This window comes from Melanostigma gelatinosum (assembly GCF_949748355.1).
Source record: "Melanostigma gelatinosum genome assembly, chromosome: 7".
NCBI classification, from domain to species: domain Eukaryota; kingdom Metazoa; phylum Chordata; class Actinopteri; order Perciformes; family Zoarcidae; genus Melanostigma; species Melanostigma gelatinosum.
The window spans coordinates 21,492,377-21,510,917 of record NC_136640.1 but is presented as its reverse complement, the minus strand read 5'-3'; the positions used below and the strand labels follow the sequence as shown (position 1 = coordinate 21,510,917).

Sequence of the window (18,541 nt, the reverse complement as noted above, 5' to 3'; positions counted from 1 at the left end):
AGCAGTGAAAGGGATTTTTTAGTCAAGTAAAAGTGGCAAAAAAACAACATAAAAATACAAAGATTTTCACCCACTTACCTGGAACATTTTTCCAGGTAACAGGACTACAGGGATCAGAGGCTCAAAAGCAAAAATCAACATAGCAACTCGGACGAAGTCACCGAAGTTGAGCGGTTAAATACCACAGGGTGGACGAGGGTGGAAACAGGTGTGTAGGTGGGTGGGGCAGTCAGGTGATGGGGAAAAAGAAGGAAAGTCTGAGGGCATCTTGTGGATGAATGGAAAATGGTAATAAAGGGGCCTGAGGATCAGGGGATGTAGCTGGAGGAGGAGGAGGAGGAGGAGGGACCGAGATATAGACGGTGACAAAATTAAAGACCTTCATTTAAAATCACACTCAAGTAAAATTACAGAGGTGTCATCAGCGAAATGTACATAAATCATTAAGATTTCATTCCTGTTCAGTTAGAATTTCTGTTTGAGTGAAAAGAGTTTAACAGTCTGTGGGTCTTGGTCTGCCGTTTTTTAGAAATGACGGAGAAAAACTGTAATACAGCATTTGTCACCAGACACCCAGTTCGTAATACTGTAAATGAATGTATTTCGCAATACTTTCATCAATGGGCCATATGCTCAATCCCCACTGTGTGACCTCCTTCAGCGATAGTGATTTAATGTACATTTATTTATTCAATGAATATATTCAGAGATTGCCACTTTAAGTACCAAAAGTAAAAGTACTCATAATCCACAGACTTGTGAGCCATGATGAAATTGATATATCTTGAGTAACCAGTTCATGGTTTCTGGAAGAGACTTTGCGATTGAGTTTTTCAAATGTATTCTTTGACACTCTTAGCAACACAAGCCGTTATGCTGGAGAGAGTGCAGACACATCTCTACGGCCGATCTCCAAGACGTGGCAACTTACACCGAAACATTCTAGCTAAATATACAGCACGACAGGTAAACATTTTTTGGGGGTGAACTGTCCCTTTAACGACCGTTCACCTCTCCTGTCGGCCCACCGTCTGAGTCAGCCGACTCCTTGGTTAAAACGAGCGTGCATCCACTCGCGCGCTGTAAACTCACGTAGCCAGCTCTGTGAATTGGCGCTATATCGGTTACCTGTTGCTCTTTTTCCTGCGCAGTGTCAAACGTGCTAATGAGTCCTTACTATCGCTGTGTTCATGAATAAATGAGACGTCGTGTCGATACGAAAGCGAGGACTCGAGAGTGAGACAGTGGACTGACCGTCTGTGTGTCGACGCGAGATAACGACCAGAGAGGGTTACCAAGGGGGGGGGGGGGAGAGACCGCCTCTCACTACTGAGCTACTATATTTCATACTCACGCTAGGCATTGACGCCCAGAGGACATGTAAGCTATAGCTTTGCGGACTTTCGATGGACTTACCCGCAGACTCGCTGCTGACCTGTCGATGAGGAGACCCGTTCACATTCTGCTGCTGCAGGTGAGTGCGCCTCTCGCGCTGGTTGCGACACTTACAACTCGGCGTGAATTGGTTTTGTCAACACACATCCTCTGAATGTAGAACTGCCCCTCAAATAAAAATATATTTGACTAGTTTTGTAGGAAAACTGCAAACCCCAAAGGAAATAGACATGCGCACTTCATGCCATTTTATTTCGGCGATTCCATTAGATTTTGGTGAAGTGCCGAGCGTGCTTTTCTCTCTTCACAGGTGACAGCCGCTAACTGCCGATGGAGAAATATGAAAAGCTGGCCAAAATCGGCGAGGGTTCGTACGGCGTGGTGTTCAAGTGCAGACACAGGGACACGGGCCAGATAGTGGCCATCAAGAAGTTTGTGGAGTCTGAAGACGACCCCGTCATCAAGAAGATTGCATTGCGAGAAATACGCATGCTGAAGGTGAGAACAGAGCATCAGCCCGCAGTATCAAGTTGGGCCCACATCTAACACCGCGGAGTGGACTCTGTGCACGCACACGTGCGCATGCACGCGGCAAGGCCATGTGATCTTTTTTTACACTGTGAGGTCATGCAGGTGTAATTAGCCTACACACAATGCATAGACAGGGCAGCTTTAAAGAGCTTGACAAACATTTATGTTTTTGGAAAACAAACTTTTAAAAAGACAGAATAAAACTAAGTGTAAACATGTTTACAATGTGTGGAAGAAAATCTGAAGACAAACAAAAATAACAGCCATAAACACAGCATTATGATGCATGCTTTAGATCCTCTATTAAGTATTTCGTCCAACATTTTGTGCTGGTCGAGCGCTAAAAACAGTGTCCACGGCGTCTGTCGGTCCCGCAGCAGCTGAAACACGTGAACCTGGTCAACCTGCTGGAGGTCTTCAGGAGGAAAAGACGGCTCCACTTGGTGTTCGAGTTCTGCGAGCAGACGGTCCTCAATGAGCTGGACAAACACCCTCGAGGGTAAGTCTGAGGAAACGCAGCCGTGGCGTGTCTGTGAGTTGTGGGAGATGCTGAAGCGCCACAAATGTAGACAACTGAAGACATTCCTTCTCTCTCCTCCAGAAGTGTATCTGTTATCTATTTCGCTGGTAGCTCTTTTTAAAAATTCATGACAAGATTGCAATGGTGGAATTTACATTTCCTCATAATGTAAAAATACTTTTGAGGCACTTTAGTCGAGTACTTTCCTTTTATGCTACCTTGTACTTCACTACATCTTAATAAATTGTACGTTTTACTCCATAGTTGACATACTTCGCAGACACAACGACACAAATATACTTTAGTAACTTTTTATATGTTGATTACATTTGACTGATAATACTTGCTTTTACTTAAAGTCACAGTGTGTAGGATTTAGTGCCATTTAGCGGCGAGGTTGCAGATTGCATCGTGAGCCGCAGAGTTCAAGACCTCGGTGACGGCGTTGGCCTCGCTCAGAGGTCATCCTCGCCGTAATAACACTACTTCAAGAGCAACAGAAGTCAGACGGCGGCTGGCGGCATCGTGGGTTTGCACTCTGCGGCCTGCGTTTACCGCAGTTTCTCAAGCGCGTCAAAGAACTACGGTGGCCTAAAGGCTCTCACGAGAGCCCGTGTTCGGTTTGGCCTTTCTGGGCTACCGTAGCAACATGGCGGACTCCGAGGAAGAGGACCCGCTCCCTATGTAGATATGAAAGGATTAGTTTAAGATAACGAAAACACATACATTCTTAGTTTCAGGTGATTGTACACAAATGACAACAATGTTATGAATGTTATATTCCATTTCCGCTAATAGATCCGCCTAAATGCTACAGTAAGCTCCAATATGAACAGCCGAGTCTAAAGCTAAATATCAGGTATTTAGGGGAAATGGTTATTTTCTCTCCATCCTGTGAGCACTCCTCAGCCACATCGAAAGTCACAAGATCAGATTTTTACCTTTTGTCATCTGATGTCACACAGCATGCCCAGGCCACAATGGCACGTTGCTATCGGACCATTTCCCCCACAAGGCTGTGCAGCAGAAACTCTAGCTGCTCCAGAAAACAAAGGCGCTGTTGCCGTTAGAGACGGGCCTAAGGTTACCCGGGGTGACAAGGGTTGCTGTGTAAAGCACCACTTCTGTTTTTAGTTTTTTAAATACTAGACAAGGAAAAGAAGACTGGTAAAAGGTTTTAGTTGAGTTCCTCTTACGGCGATCAATAATCCTTTGTGTGTCGTCCTCTGCAGGGTCCAGGAGGCTCAGCTGAAAAGCATCGTGTGGCAGACTCTGCAAGCTGTTAACTTCTGCCACAAGCACAATGTCAGTACATTTTTAATATGGATCTTTGTTTCATGTTTTTTTATCTGAAAGGATACATTTGGAGTTTCCAAGACTGGATTAGAACTTTTCTGTCTTGCCGTATGTGCAGTGCATTGAACACATTGTTTCTGCTCTATCTCTCCATGCTGGTTAGCAGTGGTGTATAAAGTACCCAAAAGCCATACTTGAGTAAAAGTAAAGATACCTTACTGGAAAACTACTCCAGTAAAAGTAAAAAGTCACCTATTAGAATACTACTTGAGTAAAAGTCTTAAAGTATCTGATATTTATTGTACTTAAGTATCAAAAGTAATTTTCTGATATTAAATGTACATAAGTATTGAAAGTAAAAGTACAAGTAAATGCTGTTAATAAAAAAGCAAAGGGTCAGAATTTTGAGAATGATGAAGTTTATTCTTTTAAGTGCTGTGGCACCATGACCAAGGACATGAGCTGTGTTGAACATAATTGGGTTGGCTGTGATCCATCCAGGAGCAACAATGTTCAACATAACATATTGTACATAAGTATACTTTTGCATCTACTATGAACTTATCATCATAATTCTCCGAAAAGCAATATGACACTATGAAGGAGTTGTAACAGTGCGTTTATAAGTATGCTCATTCCGACTAGAGGATGTAGAGGGCCAATGCATAATATTGTGTTCAGCAAAAAATATCCACTTGATGCATCAGGTCAGTGTTGTGAGAAAGGACGCCTGCCTTGTAAACTCCTATGGGACTGATTTGAACACAATAGGCAAAGGTTTTGCTCAAGCTGAATCTGCAATTGGGCGACTGCTACCATCATAACTCCATCTGATCATCCACAACATGACTCAAATATCAAAACATGATCAATACTAAAGCAGCATCGAAAGTAACAACCCAGTCATTACTTGAAACTGAAACATGTCCTGTTCATCTTCAGAAGACAATTCTAGAATGTAAAGAAGTTACATTGTATTGGAATGTAACTTCTTTACATTCTATGTAAAGAAGTTACATTGTATTCGAATGTAAAGAAGTTACATTATATTAGAATGTAAAGAAGCTACAGTGTATAGAATGATTATATTGAAGTTATTTATTTAAGTTGTACACGAGTCACTAATCACTTTAAGAGTGATTATAGCTGATTTAACTTACAGACATGAGATTGATCTTCTCATGTCACTCTCTTCATACAATGATAGAAATTCATCCCCGTTTTATTGATATCTTTACGAAAAGTTACTCCTCATTTTTTGTGCGTTTTTCCTGCAAAAGTCCAGCAACATGAGTCTGTTTTGGCTTGTTACATGCATACTGTCTTTTCAAAATAAACTTCCATCTTCACAGGAAACAACTAAGGTTTAGGCGATGAAACTACTTCGTTAGGTTTAGGAAAAGATCGTGGTTTGCGTTAAGATATCTACGGAAGTGGCGTTGCTTAAGTACGGAAGTCACGTCACAAATAAATCAACATTGGCTTCTCGTTTCACACACGGCACAAACTGCGGCCTGCTGGAGGAAACACCAGTGTTTGTTTGACCCATCCACCTCTCCTCATCCCACCCGTCCTGTGTGGAATGCTACTCATGTAGTCGCCCGCTAGCTATAGCATGTAGCATCCTGGGCATCACTGGGAATCAAAACACCGCGGCTTTGAGAGCACTTGTTTGCGCATTAACGTGATTAACCAATGATTTAACTTGCTGCTAGGACCACTGATTCACCAAACATGCTTGCTTCCAGTCTGTGTTCCACCACAGTCCCCGACGCTGCTCTCATGATTCATTTTGTTTCTGAAGATAGATTTGATTTTGTAGCGAGTAACGAAGGTTTCAGGGGAAATGTATCGGAGTCAAAGTATCAGTTTTCTTTGCAAAATGTAGTGAAGTAAAAGTAAAAGTCAAGAGAAATATGAATAGTAAAGTAAAGTACAGCTATCCAAAGAAACGACTTAAGTACAGTAACGAAGTATTTCTACTTCGTTACTATACACCACTGCTGGTTAGACAGTCACACATTCACAGTGGGACAACTCGTTAAAAGCTAGGGGACAACGTCCACAGCCTCACAGAAGAAGGCACTTTGTTTTTAATGCACAGAATGTGAAACAATTAAGACTGTATTTTGTCCATGAATGACTACAGCAACAAATAACTTTGTGTACATCCGATTATTGTTTTAAGACGTTTTACTGTTGACTCTTTCATTTTTCCCAAAACATTATATTTATATATATAGATATATATATATATCTATATATATATTGCTCTACTACTCTGCTTAACTTTATTTCTACATTTACCTCCATGAGGACTTTGTATCTGTATCATTGCAGTTACATATACAGTACCATATCACGTTGTTATTATTATTATTAATTACTGAACCAGGTCAACATTTATATTTTAGAGTAGGTAACTTGCTGACTGTGGCTGCTCACAGCATTATTTCGATCATGGTTTTTGTGTGATAGCAGTTTGCCAATTCCCCAGAATCTTTCAAAAGATCGTGTAATCTTAGACAGAAAGAATTGATTTCGAACATGTGACAAATGTTATGAAAACTAACAAGAAGAACCAATGAAATGAACAGTAAAGATATACAACAGCAAATAAAAACAACAACCAATAACAGCAGCAGCAGTAAGCATCACAGTGCTAAGAGAGACGAGGCCCATTTCCGCATTCTCTCAAAACACATGTTCATACATCCTCGAGAAAAATGTATTCACACCTCGTTTCATTTCTCCATCTAAACCATTTCATAGATTCACCCCACAAATTGACGTACACATGCGACGTGTGAGATTTGACAACTACTCTAACTTGTCGGACATTAGATTGAGCGTTATTCCAGATCACAATGAGCAAACTCTGACTCGGCTTCAGTTCCCCCCCGAACAGGAGTCATTTAAGTCTCGGCGACTACAATGCAGTGTTCAGCTTCAATATTGAAATGTGCTCAGCTTTCTGATCTCTTGCTGTCGTTCCTCCAGGTCCCTTCCTCATCCGTCAGCCTCAATATAAGCATCTCTCTCTCTCTCTCTCTCTCTCTCTCTCTCTCTCTCTCTCTCTCTCTCTGTCACTAAGAGATTGTGTATCACGTTGCCTAAATCCTTGATGCCGAGCGTTTGTGTTGCAGTGCATCCACCGTGATGTAAAGCCAGAGAACATCCTCCTCACCAAAACCGGAGTCATCAAGCTCTGCGACTTCGGCTTTGCCCGCATTCTGAGTAGGTCAATCCAGAGAGCCAGTGCATTTAGTGTTAATCTCCAATGATTTATTCAACATGGGACCTGAACGGGCTCCTGCCGATGGCCTCCTAACTTTCAATGTTATAAAGAAGGCATTGCACAAGAGGGCTGCTCCGCCAGTTAGCGTGTCTCTGTTTACCCTTCCTGCCTTGGGTTTCGGGTGTTATGTTCCCATACATTAACATGTAGTCGTTGTAATCCCTTCCTCTACGACGCTCGTGTTATTTGGTGTTCAATACGTCTAAGTGCATGTGCGTGTCCCTACAAGTCATCTCTGTCTGCATACTCAGCAGGACCAGAAGATGAGTACACGGACTACGTGGCGACCCGCTGGTACCGGGCCCCTGAGCTGCTGGTGGGGGATACTCAGTACGGGCCCCCCGTGGACGTCTGGGCCCTGGGCTGTGTCTTCGCCGAGCTGCTCCACGGGAATCCACTGTGGCCCGGGAAGTCCGACGTTGACCAGCTCTACCTCATCCGAAAAACTCTAGGTACACCGAGGGGCCACAGTATACCGATCGCATACGACGTTGCTCTCTTAAAGGGTCTCTTTGGTCCTTTTGAACCTGGATTTATGGACTGGGATATTTTCCCTATGTTTTTGCGTCAAAGGGACTAACAGGGACAACGAAGTATCGAAGGAGAACCGCCGCTAAACAGGCTGCAATGTAATCGCTCAGGACAACTCCTCACCGTCAATGTAGTCAGTAAAAGTGCTTGTTTTTGCCACTGACGAGCTCAGATTATTATTAGAAGTGTCTTACAACATTATGGAAAGAACCCCACAGAGAAATGAAACCGTTTCTTTTGGCTTTCTCTCGATATAGTTTGTTGGTTAATCTGCTTCTGGCTCTGAGAGGTCTTGTTCTGAAATCTTGCGTTGCGTCCACATGGTGGAAATCAGCCAATTATTCAGACACAACATTGAAAATCTTCTAGATAACACCAAACTACGCTTTCTGTACTTCAACACAACTAAATCCGACAACACCGACACTCCTCTTTCCGACTCTCACTCACATTTCCACCGTTTTTCACATGACACAATAACAAACAGACCGGATCAAGCTGAAGGTAAAGAGGAGAGGAGTGGCCCCGAGCAATTACACTGCAGCCTGTTTATCAGCTGCAGGCTGCAGCGTTCAATACTAGACCAGTTTAAAAATTGTCCCCATTACTCATTTACAAAAACAGAAACATGGAAAATAGGGTCCAGTTCCCACAATCGGCAGATGGATTTAATAGTTCATTTTTTTTAAATCATAAAATACCATATCTTCTATCTCAGTCTTGTGGTTGGTTTGCTTTGCTTTCCCACCATGAAGAAACTGCACCAGTTAGCTTGAAAGCAGACTTTTCAAGCGACCTCGGTGCGGTCGTTTGACCATTAACAGCTTCCACACCAGTCTAAGCTAACTACAACCAAACGGGCACATGCTCCAGAGTTCCAGTGAACTGAATCAAACAGGTCAGGTGTGAAAGTAAGAAATGTTCACTGAACAGGAACCTTGGACTTCCTATTTCCTTTCCCAATTGCTCTTGTGGGTTTGTTGAACCAGTATAGAAAGCAGGCCTTGCCCCTTTATTTTTGAGGAGATAGTTAGATGTTATTTATACATTTATACATTTACATGAGGTTTCTGTTGAGTCTTAAGGTTTGCGAACCGTTTACCACACACAGAGAGAGATTCAGATTTGTATTGTCATTGCTTCCAATGGCAGTCCAATGCGTTTTACAGAAAATATATAAATAGAATTAAAATAAAGGAATATGTAATGAAAGAATAAAACCAGCAGGGACAAATCAAATTCATGCTTGAACTGAAAGGAAACTACTTTCTACCCCCCCCCCCCCCCCCCCCACACACACACACACACTGATTTTAATGATCTCCTCTCTGACCTCAGGTGACCTGATCCCTCGTCACCAGCAGGTGTTCCGCTCCAACGTGTTCTTTACTGGAGTCAGTATTCCTGAACCCGACACGACGGTACGAAATCGGCTGCCACATGTTCTCAACAGAGAGGCGATGAAGTGTGCTTGTATGTTCTTACTTCACATTTGTTTTTTTGCTCTCAGGAGCCCTTGGAAAAGCGCTTCCATGGCGTGCCTCCTCACGCCCTCCATGTTATGAAGGTATGTTGTGTTTATGAGTGACAGAGTCCGACTTATATACCGGCATTGCCGATGACTCCGTGTAAATCGATGCGTCTTCCTGTGAGCAGTCATGCCTGGTGATGGACCCCGCGCTCCGGCTGTCCTGTGAAGAGCTGCTGGAGCTGCCGTACTTCCAGGAGGAAGCAGCCAACTGGGGCCGCGAGAGCGAGCGCCCGGGACGACGACACGACAGGGGCTCCCGACGCAGACAGCCGGGGGTAAGCACGAAAAAACACGGGAACTGGTTGGTGGAAGAAACCGTCCCGTGAACCCCAAACGTACACGCTGTGCACGCTGCTACAGCCACCCTTTTTACCGCATCCTGATAAAGCATCATCTCACCCAGTTTCTCTCCCTCTCTTCCCCTTTCCTCCCTCTAGGCTCAGTACCTTCCTCAGTTACCAAACAGCAACATCTCACCAGCACCGGATGTTAAGAAGCAGGTGAAGCATAAATATCACCTACCCAACATTTAGCAAAGCCGAGAGAGAGAGAGAGATAAATGGACTTGTGCTATGTTTGTGAGCAATTATTTGAATAATATCCTTGGTGTGAGGGTGAAAGAGTGTATTTTCACTTTCATTTGACTTTGAGATTTGTCATTTGTTATCGCTTAATATTCTTCACACAACAAACAAGAGTTTACAGTTGCAATTAGGCAACACACTTATAGTAAGTGTCGGGTTCTCCTGTCTTTACAAATGATATTAAACAGCTCATGAAAGTCACAATTGTGCCGTCATCACTCGGACAAAAGTGCTATTTGTTTTGTTCTGATCAGGTTTATATCGGCTACAAATATATACTACATGTTAGGATTCACCCATTTAACAAGATGCTCAGTCAACACCAATTCACTTCATAATAATGTTTATTTCCTGATACATTTTATTTATAAAAAATACAGAGTGAATAAAAGCATTTGTTAGCTCATGGTTAAAGTACACACGTACATTTGTGTTCGAAAAAACATTAAAAAAGTACAGACTACATAATACAGTTCCACATATAACGCTGTCTACTGGATGTGTTCGTTCCTTGGTCTTATCAACGTTTAATAAAACCTGCCATGATAGTTATCGGAGCCTCAGTGTTTGACAACGAACCCCACTTATGACATGGACCATCCCACTGCTGCTCTGACACAAGCCAGAGATACACTAGAACATGCATCAACACACCGAGAGGCTGACGCCGCGGTCGGTCACCAGATGACCGATGTGGACGAAACATTCAGTATTTGTTGTTTATCGATTCGTTATTTTTACGTTTTTATAATGCAATTCATCATTTTTTTCCCGCAAAAGCAACCCAGCAAAAAGTGAGAAAACCTAACAAAGAAAAGGCCGAAATCAACTCTTTAAATCAACACCAGAAGACGCTGTTTGGAAGATGTCAAGATGTGTCAACACAGTGAGAACTGTCGGAGAGGCCGTTCACTGTTGAACAAGTGCCCTCTTGTGGCAAAATGTGCCACATGTCCGAGGAACAGAGTGCAAAGTGGACTTTCCTGCAGCAATGTGGTGCGAGTTGAGTGCATCTCTGAGCAATCTGCTCATTGGGATCATTTCAGATTATTACTAATCTTTATGTGCACTGTGTATTCTGACGGCGTCTAGCAAAAGAGAAACACCATTGTGACATAAAATCTTTGGTATACATTTTTTTTTTTAACATTTAGTAAAAGCTTTAACCCTCGGTTGAAGCTAAAACATTTGAGATTATTAACAGAGAATCTTGAGAAGGTGACAAAGGTGTTCATCATTTTGGAATAATATCATGACGCTACAATAGAAGCACTGGACATGTTGACAGAATATGTAGAAACATGATGTGAGCAGGCAAGTATAGATTAAGTTCAACAAGGCACCGTCTTAAATGTCAACCTCAAAATATTTCTTGGCAAGAGCCCAGGAAACTCTCATTCCAAAAATAATAATAATTCCTGTTTTTTTGTTTTTTTTGCTTTGGCACAAACTGAAACCGCTCTGTGCAGTGGGAGTCTAAAGACCACTGAACTCAGCATTTACCGGCTGGGTACATGGCAAACCTCAGAGTTACAGGACAGAGACCTCATATCAAAGTTTCATCGTGATATTTGTTGGTTATGTTTTTTTTTATCCTATTCACCTGTCGTGACATCAAAATATGCATTTTACAAAACATATCTTTAAAGGCTGGTTTCTCTAAATTACATACACCAAACCTTGCAGGTTCATTCCTATTCTGAAGGTTTTTACAGAGGGTTTGTTCATGTATGAGTCTTGGCCTGATTTACAACACATTATTCTTAGAAACATGGTAAAAAGGATTTTTTTTATGGTGGTATTCTGATTTATTGCGTGATAAAAAGAGATATCCAAGATTCCCTCTGTAAAAATCTTTGACTCTAATATGTCAACAAAATGAGACAAGAATTTTGAACCAAGCTTTGTCCAATGTTCAAATTTCTAAGGATTTTGTGTAAAAGGCAGAGTTTTTACAAAGTTTTAAACAGAGACGATACATTCGATGTCTTCAAGACATAAGTGAGTAAATTACCTCGTTGGTTCTTTTACAGCAGGAAGTGATTCAGTACCATTTGTATGTATATATATTTGTAGGTATGTACTTTTATAGTAGTAATGTAGCAATACATTTTAATAGCAGTAGAAAGCGTGATCACAAGTAACACAGGAACAAAGAGTTGATTACAGTACATTAAAGACAACCCAAGCAAAAGACAAGGGGATTCATAATAATGCTGACGGGCCTGCTTGCTACAGCAAACATCACCTGTACAGCAAACAATAAAGCAACCTATAGCACCCTGAGTACGGGGGACTCAGGGTGCTTCAAGCGATGATCGACGGCCCAGGGATGAGCACCTCGTCTCACCGTGGCGTGGCGATAATCTGGTACGTGCGAGGCAGATTGGCAAAGCTGCTGTACTCTGCAACGAGGTTTATACTGTCGGGGCCTCCGGCGCAGGAAAAGGTGAAATTCTGCAGCATCGACACCAGGAAGATGAAAATCTCCATACGAGCCAGAGACTCTCCAACACAGGCTCTCTTCCCTGTGAAGGGACACAATCACAAACAGTATTAGAAATATATTACTGCTCGTGAAAGTGAAGGGGCAATGAGCACGATATTTAATACAAAATGTATCCGATACATTGCAAACCGCCCTCGCAAACAAAACTCTTAACGTAAAGCACAGAGCCATACACGGTTGTTCATGATTTATTCGCTGAAGACCGTGTTTTACCTGCAGCGAAAGGCAGGGATGCAGGACTTTTCTTGAAGTTGTCATTCTGGTCCAGGAAGTGCTGGGGGTTGAAGGACTGGGGAGTCGCCCATTTATTGTCCTCTTTCAGCACAGAGTGCAACAAGGGAATGATTATTGTGTCCTATTGAGACAAAGTAAAAAAGTAAGTCAGTCAACTTTATTTATATGCCGCTTTTCACAGACAAAAGTCACAAAGTGCTTAACGGGAGCGATATTTCAAAGATAGACAACATAAATAACACAATGTGAACATACAAGGGCCACTAATTTACAAGAACAGTTAAAACATGAACACATGAAACGTATTTGAGAAATCACAAAAAACAGTGAAATACACAATAAAAACGTATAGATTAAAAGCAGACCTGGAGCATGAATTTTACGCAAACGCCAGTCAACACAGGTATGTATTGAGCTGATTTTTAAACATATTCACAGAATCAGCAAACCCGTTGGTGCAAGACGAGCATTCCATAGATTTAGTGCTACTGCCTCAAAAGTTCGGTCACCAAAGGTGACAGAAAATTGCACGTTTGACCTGAGAGCGTGGGCTGGTAAATAAGGGTGAGCTGGTTCAGCCACATATGCAGGAGTCTGACCGTGCAGTGCTCTGTAAGTGAGAGTGAGCATTCGAAAGTGGATCCTGTACACTACAGTGAAGAGATCTGAGTACGGGGTATGTGATAGATGTGAGACCGTCTATTTGTGCCAATGAGTAATCTGGCCGCAGCATTCTGGATTGTGCGTTACAATAATCAATGCGAGAAGAGAGAAAGGAATGTATGATCATGTCTAGTTCGGCTGTTGGTATTACAGCTCTCAGTTTACTAATTATTTCTTTGGTGGAAAAAACAAGATCTACAGCTGCTTCACATAGGGGTCAAACGACATGGACTGGTTACATATTACCCATAGATTACGCAGGTTAAAGGGGGCAGCAGAGGAGAGCGGACCAATGCCCTGAAACAACTTCATCTGGTGCAACAACCAGAACCTCCGTCTTATTAGCATTGAGTTGTAAACTATTTTCTGCCATCCTGTCTTTTAATAGCATTGAGACAGTCTAGGAGATAACCTGAAAGCCTCACTGGGTTTGAAGGAAAGGCGGCGTTGAATATCATCCGCATACAAATGATACGCAACATTATAACTTTTTATAATCTGTCCCAAAGGTAACAAATATAAAGAGAGTAGGAAGACAAGACATGATGTTAGTGTAATAATGCCCTGTTTACCCCTCTCTAATGAATATTATATCTCAGGATCACCAATACCTTGCGAATTGTGTAACCCCGAAAAGAGATGTCCTGGAGTGCGTAGTGAGGGAGGCTGAAGGGGATAAGGTCCAGAAAGCGCTGCACCTCATGGACAACTGCATATGTGAAGGGGAGGGACTTCCTGTTCTCCATGCTGGGAGCACAGCCTTGTCCAATCACAGTGTCAATCTCCTTCTGCATTTTCTCTGTACAAAAAAAAACATTGGATGTAGAACAGGTAAGGCAAGATGACTGCGTCCTCCATTCGGGGACCTACCCTGTATGTCTGGGTATTTGATCAGCACACTGAGGCCATATCTGATGGTGGAGCTGGTGGTTTCCGTTCCTGCCATGAAGAGGTTGAGCACTGTAGAGACCAGGTTTTCATAGTGGAACTCGGTCTTGGGATTGTCCTTTTCCTGAGAGAACAAAGTGTTAAAAGTGCCATTAGATGTGCAACAGTTTAAAAAGACATTTTAAGCAACAGGTGGCAGAAGCCCACTTGGACATATGCTTTGTTAGAATTGGATCATTTGAACAATCATACAGTTTTATTCCAGAAGTTAGATCCATTCTTAGCAGCCATTTGTTAAAAGTTATTTTACAGGAGTTTTAAGATGAAAGTGCAGGATGAACGTTATGGGCTCGTGTTCCGAGAACGAAACAAGATTTCCCACCTGATTGATTCGGAGGAGAAAGCAGTCAATAAAGTCCCTTGGGGACCTGGAGTCCAGTGTCTCTTTGTGCTCTTGGATCTTCATCTCGATGAACTCTCTCAACTTCTCAGCTTTGGCAAAACAAGTGTGCTGGGGGCCGGGCAGACGCTCCATGAGCCAGGGAAAGATGTTGTACAACTGTGGGATGATAAAAAAACGTGTATATCGAAGATCATGTGAAAACCAGACTTTAAAATAATGGACTATCGGCTGCTTACCTGACCGACAGGGCTGTTCAGGAACTTTAAAACATCAGATATGATGCTGAGGAGGTTCAGGAACTTCTTGTCCTCGTACCCGAAGCGTTCGCCAAACACCAGGCAGCAGATCACATTGGACACGGTGCGGCTCATCAGGAACGTGGGGTCAAAGGGCTTGCCTGGAGGAGAAGAGGAAAACCTAAATGGACTCATCTATTAAAGGGAAATCCACTGAGAAGACGTTTCCACTGGCATGTAAATGTTTTTCTTAGCTGGGGTTGTGCAGCTCACTTTGGACGTTTTAACAACCACCTGTCAACAGTGACCAGGGAGAAAAGTTTGCATCTTTAAATGATCATTTATTTATTTTTTCAACTTGGGTTCTGCCATGTCAGCGTTTTTGAACTGCCTGAAGCATTGAGCTTGAAAGCACAGGCCCTCTGCACACGGCACAAAGTTGCATGTCAGTGCATGTGAGCATGCAGCAGCAATTGCACTGCACCTTACTGCTTCTTTTTGCACTTCTGGTTAGATGCTACAATTGCATTTCGTCTCATCTCATCATCATCATCTCAATTACAACTGAAAACGCTGCTTCGTCCAACGGCGTCGGTCGAGGAAGCGTAGCACCCAAACACTTCTAGCTCTGCAAACAGAGCTAGAAGTCGCCATGTTGAGAGCCATTGAGAGGCAATCACAAATGCTGTCAATCTCGTACATAGCGCCGTTAAATGCAGTTTTAAATGCTCTCGTTGGAATCTTCAAGCTGTCAGTGAAGTTGCACTGGTTTAGTGGGTTACGTAACACATTCTGTGTTTACTTTGCACAAACCGCCGTCAGACAGAGATAAGGATGAAAGAGTGCGCAGCTGAAGCAAGAGAGATAAACACACCGAGCAATCCGACAAAGCATGGCAGTACACACTCTCTCTTCAGTTGTTGACCAATTTCATGCATTATTCTTTCGGTCGGCTCTGTGTGTTTCCTTCAGGCTCCATCTGACGGCCAGTATTCAGACCTGTATGTCATGTGCAGACATGCATAAGGCGTTGTGATTGATCAGGGTTTTTCTCTTGTTCTCAGTGTATCTCAGTTAACAAGTATAAAATCAGTTTTGGTCACATTTCTTTTACTGTCCTTTAACATGGGCGTCAGAAACTCTTTGGGACTGAAGCTGTGATCCAGGGCAGCACAAAGTAAACTTAAAGGGAAAATCTGCCACCATTTCTGTGCATGTGCAATCAGCGTTATGCCAATTCAAGCAATTCTTCCGTTTGTGCTATATTGATCAAGAAAGTTGAGTTTGCAGCTGTTTTTTCTGCACCCGGTGACGTAGTTAGAGGCAAAGGACGAACTACAGTTCATTCTGAGGAATGCATTGCTTCAATTGACTACATTTACAAATAAGTGCAATAATCCCGTTTCACATCAACCCTGTGTGACACGTATGCTCTCAAAACAACAGCTGCAAACACACCTTTGAATGACTCTATGCGGGCCCTCAGGTGTGTGCTCTCCTCCTGGATCCACTCCTCCATCCCCTTGCGTCCCATCCCAAAGTCTCTCAGGGTCGACAGTGTGAAACGTCGCAGTTGGCGCCAGCGCTCCCCGTTGCTGTCCCCCAAACCTGAACAAAAAAAGTAAATGTGTCACCAGAGACATGCGTGGACGGAAAGCAGTGGAGAAAAACCACCGATCCCTCGACAGAGACGACAGATTTGAAGTGTCTCGAACTTACCGTAGCCCTTGGTCACTTTGATCAGAAACGGCAGTGGCGCTCTGCCCGTGAAGTCGTCTGCCTGGTCCACCAGAGCCTCCTTCACCGCGTCATATCCCACCAGAAAAACCACCCGCTGCCAGCCCAGGTAGAGGGTCATCACAGGACCGTAGGTTTCACTTAACTACAAGGAGAGAGGATTTTTTTGTGCAAAAGTGAACAAGTTCAATTCAGCATGGGTGACCAAAGTAATGACATCTCAGATTACGGGATAAGGTATATTACACAACATCAAATCAATGTAAATGTTGCAGGAAATTCTTACCTTGACAATGCTTTTAAAAGGGACATTTTTGTCCAGTTGCGGCAGGTTTCCTATGAGAGGAAGTGCAAAGGGTCCTGGGGGCAAGCGGTACTTCCTGCTGTTTCTGACACTAAACGACCACAGCAGAGCTAAGATTAGCCCCGCCAGGATCACTGTTGCAGAAAGGTCCATGACGCTTTTTTCGCCTCGTCTTCTCGACTCTTTGCTGGTCGGCAGATCCCTCTTATACTCTTCTTTCTGAATGCTTGTTTATTTTAACAGGGAGTTGGCAGGGGTGAGTCACGCAGAGTCACGTGACTCTGTGTGCTTTAGTGAACCTTCACCCTGCTTATTTATTTTTATTGACTTGGAGCCAGAGAGAATCAAACAAACATCTGACTTGAATTATACGGTGAGAAGAAGAAGAGTTGAGCCCACAGAGCTGCCTCGAAAACATGCATACACGATCAGGGGAAGGTCAGGATATAAAAAGCATAAAGCATATACTCAGAAATCAATAGTTAAAGTGTAAACAAAAGATAAGGTTCATGATCATTATATAACAAAATGTTTAATCAATATGTAACAAATGTTTAATGCATAGAGTGATTTAACAACTGTAAAAACTGATTAACAAATGTTCTGTGTGACCGGAGCCGAGATGTAGGAAGTGTTTTGTCAGGATGAGTTAGCAAAAAGAGTGAAGTTAGGAACAGATGTTTTTGGGTGTGGTTAGGAAAAGACTGTTGCAAGAGATGAGTCATAGAGGCATAATATAGGATAAGTCTGAACTTGTCTGGACTTGCCTGGACATGTCCATAACCAAACGCCCACAAGTGGGTGGGGGAATGAGATCATGTGTTGGAGAGGAGGGGGCAGAATAGACAGCCCAAATTATGAATAAAAGGAGATGCTTGCAAACTGCAAACTGGGATTTCTACACGGGCGCCGTCCAAGTGCGCTGAGGAGGAGATACGGACGATCGCAACTGGTGTATTGAGGACTTCGTCTCTGTTCACGGAAAGAAGACCGCTGTTCGTGGACAATAAGATTTAAAGACGGAGGTTTTCCTCTCCCCACTGCTCGACTCTTAACAACTGGACAACGGAGAAGACGCAGCAGCCCGAGAAAGACTTTGTACTGAGTTTTGAGGACTGTTGAACGGACTCTGCTGCAGAGCAGGAGGAGTCCGAGGGTCCGGCCGGACCCTCGCTCCTAACAACTCCAAAAGCACCTTTTCAACGCACCATTGAAAATCCGGCTCCACCGAACCGTCTCGGCATCTAAAACGAATGAGTATAATCGAAGAAGAAAATTAAAGTAACGAATCAAGTGTAGTAACGTTTTATGTGAGCTGTAGCTTAACCCTTGCTAACTAACTAAATATAACCTGCAATAAATATCTAATCTGCATTTAAAGTAAATTTCTCAAGTGCATTCATTTGCTCAAGTAGTAAAAAGTTTCTCGTGGCAGTAAAAGGTTAAATCCATTGTATGTCCAACAACTGAGTTCTGTAAGGTTATCCTAGAGACCGAATCCACTTAACAATCCCTTACGGTTTTAGAAAGAAGTAATCCTAGCCGTTAAAACCTAACCTGGCATTTACCAAGAGCACGGATCCAGAAGAGGGAAGCTGCCATAACCGACGTGACTGGTGGGAGCGCCCGGGGCCAGGACTGGTCTCTCGGCCGAGTGCGCTCAGACCGGAGGAAGCAGGGTAGACGTCGGGAGTAACAGCAGTTAGCGGAGCCAGGCGAGTTCCCTCGCAAGAACACCAGCTCGACAATCTTTTAATAGAGAGCTGAGTCAGTAAGTAGCCCCGTATCGGGCCAGATGTACCCCAGGATCTAACACGTGGCGCCCATAACGTGGGGCTCGACGGAAAAGGAGTACGTTGAGTCCAAGAGAAGAACCCCGGC

At 43.2% G+C, this 18,541-nt stretch overlaps 2 protein-coding genes across 4 annotated transcripts; one reads left to right on the top strand and one right to left on the bottom strand.

Moving 5' to 3' along the window:
* Nucleotides 1-1,353: 1,353 nt before the first annotated feature.
* LOC306779948 (cyclin-dependent kinase-like 1) lies at nucleotides 1,354-9,635 on the top strand (the record flags this gene model as incomplete). Of its 3 annotated transcripts, none has more annotated exons than XM_079272072.1 (10): nucleotides 1,354-1,474; nucleotides 1,706-1,893; nucleotides 2,307-2,425; nucleotides 3,679-3,751; nucleotides 6,889-6,979; nucleotides 7,292-7,492; nucleotides 8,910-8,992; nucleotides 9,082-9,138; nucleotides 9,228-9,377; nucleotides 9,540-9,635. In XM_079272072.1, the coding sequence occupies exons 2-10, from the start codon at nucleotides 1,726-1,728 to the stop codon at nucleotides 9,633-9,635; spliced, it is 1,038 nt and encodes a 345-aa protein (XP_079128198.1). In that variant the 5' UTR covers nucleotides 1,354-1,474; nucleotides 1,706-1,725. The 3 variants fall into 3 exon arrangements, with proteins under 3 accessions (XP_079128198.1, XP_079128197.1, XP_079128196.1); XM_079272071.1 differs by having other exon boundaries at nucleotides 2,304-2,425; nucleotides 7,295-7,492; XM_079272070.1 differs by having other exon boundaries at nucleotides 2,304-2,425.
* A 2,392-nt stretch (nucleotides 9,636-12,027) lies between these two features.
* Nucleotides 12,028-16,813, bottom strand: LOC306779742 (cytochrome P450 2A10-like; the record flags this gene model as incomplete). The annotated part of the gene is made up of 9 exons (XM_079271736.1): nucleotides 12,028-12,214; nucleotides 12,409-12,550; nucleotides 13,704-13,891; nucleotides 13,963-14,104; nucleotides 14,363-14,539; nucleotides 14,620-14,780; nucleotides 16,078-16,227; nucleotides 16,339-16,501; nucleotides 16,643-16,813. 9 exons carry the CDS (start codon nucleotides 16,811-16,813, stop codon nucleotides 12,033-12,035), a joined length of 1,476 nt encoding a protein of 491 aa, XP_079127862.1. The 3' UTR covers nucleotides 12,028-12,032.
* Between the last annotated feature and the right edge of the window lie 1,728 nt (nucleotides 16,814-18,541).